This window comes from Oratosquilla oratoria, chromosome 32, assembly GCF_046742065.1.
Source record: "Oratosquilla oratoria isolate Oo_2021 chromosome 32, ASM4674206v1, whole genome shotgun sequence".
In the NCBI taxonomy this organism is placed as follows: Eukaryota; Metazoa; Arthropoda; class Malacostraca; order Stomatopoda; family Squillidae; genus Oratosquilla; species Oratosquilla oratoria.
The window spans coordinates 23,167,786-23,170,285 of record NC_134808.1 but is presented as its reverse complement, the minus strand read 5'-3'; the positions used below and the strand labels follow the sequence as shown (position 1 = coordinate 23,170,285).

At 40.9% G+C, this 2,500-nt stretch overlaps 1 protein-coding gene across 1 annotated transcript in view; it reads right to left on the bottom strand.

The window, feature by feature from the left end:
* Nucleotides 1-1,122: 1,122 nt before the first annotated feature.
* LOC143017558 (uncharacterized) overlaps nt 1,123-2,500 on the bottom strand; it is a 5,238-nt gene continuing 3,860 nt past the window's right edge. Inside the window, exon 3 of the mRNA XM_076172346.1 lies at nt 1,123-1,809. Within this exon, the coding sequence (XP_076028461.1) occupies nt 1,409-1,809 (401 nt within the window). The 3' untranslated portion in view covers nt 1,123-1,408. The remainder of the gene's footprint in view (nt 1,810-2,500) is intronic.

Here is a 2,500-nt window from a genome sequence, read left to right as displayed (position 1 = left end):
TAGTAAAGGAAGTTGTATAGTACAATGAGTATCACTTTTTAGGATTATAACAACGAATATATTCTATGACACGTGGCAACAGCGCTTATTCCCCCATGATGCCACACCGAGAAGTCAAAGGGTTACAGGTGACGGTAACGATTCGATAATTTGTGGTCAAACTGGCATCGTCGCATTCAGGGAAATTCCCAATTCCCACTTCAGCCCCTCCCTGAACGGACTCCTTGTAGCGCAAGGATGTGTTTGAATAAAATCGCTTGACGGTAGTCAGAATACAATATGTAAGAACAATATAAGAACATAAGAACATGTGTATGTGTATGGGTCAGTTTTATTGATCTGTGTGGTTGTGGCGTGGTCAGCTTGGATCCTATTCCATGAGTATAAAGGACTCCGGTTCATTTCCCAACGGCTGTTCTGACTGTTCTGGCACGTAGGAACAAAGTGCTGGCTCAGGTCAAAGTTAATCCGCTTCCCGAACAGCTTCTGACCTTCGTTAATTAAGATCTCAAGACATTTATTCTAATTGGGCCCTGTTCACACTAGCGGTTTGAACCGCGGCGATTCAATTACAATGCAAGTCACTGGAGGTGTTCAAACACAACCACGTAGTTTTTCCTTAACTATGCGGTACCGCCTTGGTTTCCACGCGGTTCAAACCGCTAATGTGAACAGGGCCGAAGATTGTTTTGGTTAACACTTTGTCATCTATAGTCCATTGTTATACTTATTCTAGTTGCCGCCAAACAATTTTATTCAGCAAAAGGAAACTCTCAACCTAAGCACAAACTAAGACGCAGGCAACGCAGCACCGAACAAAGGTAAACTTCCTGTTGCTGAATTGAAATACAGTTACAACTTCTCACTTGAAATGCTCAGATAGTACATTCTAGAAACATTTCAAGTGAAACAGAAGTTTAACCACTTCGGTACGATGACGCCTACGTAGGCGTCTTGAGACGCGAGTGGGTACACGAGGATGATGGCGTCGGCGTCTTGATTATATATATATATATATATATATATATATATATATATATATATATATATATATATGTATATATATATTTGTAGTTGTACAGGAGTTACCCCCAAGATTTGTGAACTAGTTTGATAATATTTTCTGTTTGTTATTACTCAGAGTAAAGGAGAACGTGTAATACAGCAATGACTTCATATCTTATATCGCGAGTAGTGTGATGCAAATTACATATGACAGCCGATGCTGCGCGCGAGAATTTGAATCGTACTGAAGCGGTTAAACTGTACTTCAATTCAGCAAAAGGAAATCTGCCTTTGCTGCGTCGTCTGTGTCGCCTACATCTCAGTTTGCATATAAACTCACAGATGTCAATGGACCCTTTGGTGTCCTTATGTGTTACATTTATTTCAACTGCCACCAGTTTATTCACTGAAACGAAGACCCGGTTGAGGCATCAGAAGAATCGAGTCCATATTCCTCATGGAAGTGAAACTCCTTCAGCATTTTCTTCAGGAGATCTTTCAGGGCTTGAGTACCAGGGAAGTACTTGTAGTAGTCCCAATCCTCAGGGCACTTGTCCTTGCCCATGGGACAATACACATACTTTTCTTCATCAGGTGCCGACATGAGGAGGTAGAAGTTGAGGATGATGACGAGGAGGATGAAGACAAAGCAGAAGAAGCGATCTAAGACGTGTGCCACGAACTTCCATTCTTTGGGAGCTGTCGAAGACTCTCTGTCTATCTGGTGAAGAGTTCGTAGTTCCTGTTCCATTGAAATGCGATAGATTCCTTCCACAGCCAAGAGGATTCTCTCTTTGTAGTCGTCTGTAAGACCAGAAAAAGGAGCTTAGTAAATGTCTTGTATGGCACAGCAAAGAGGAGTTTCTCTTTGTAGTCCTCTGTGGGACCAGAAGAGGGAGCTTAGTAAGTGTCTTGTATGACACAGCAAAGAAGAGTCTCGCTTTGTAGTCGTCTGTGGGACCTGAAAAGGGAATTTAGTGTCTAGTATAACACAGCCAAGAGGAGTTTTCCTTGTAGTCCTATGTAAAACTAGAAAAGAGAACTTGTTAAGTGTTTTGTGTGACACAGCCAAGAGGAGTCTGTCCTTGTATCTGTCTGTAAAACCAGAAAAGGGAACTGTAAAAATGTGAGTCCACTAAGTGTGCTGTCTAACTTGTTTACTACTAGGTGGTAATGTTTTGTTTTTGTAATCGTCTGCTAGACCACAAAAAGGAACTTATCAAATGTCTTGTACGAAGATTGGTGTAGCAAAGTAACAATCATAATTCAGGCCGCTTCACATTGGGCCGATCTTCGCCAATCATTGTGAGTTCGATTGAGTGGAAACGACCTCGGTTACAATCTTCTGGATTTTTTTTTTCCGAATATCCAAAATATTGTCAAACTACCTTTGCGTTACATACTTAGTTTATCCTCTCTTAGTTTACCATTCAGTTTCTCAGTATATGACGCAAAGTTAATTTGACATTTGGAGATTTGAAATACATAAGAATGT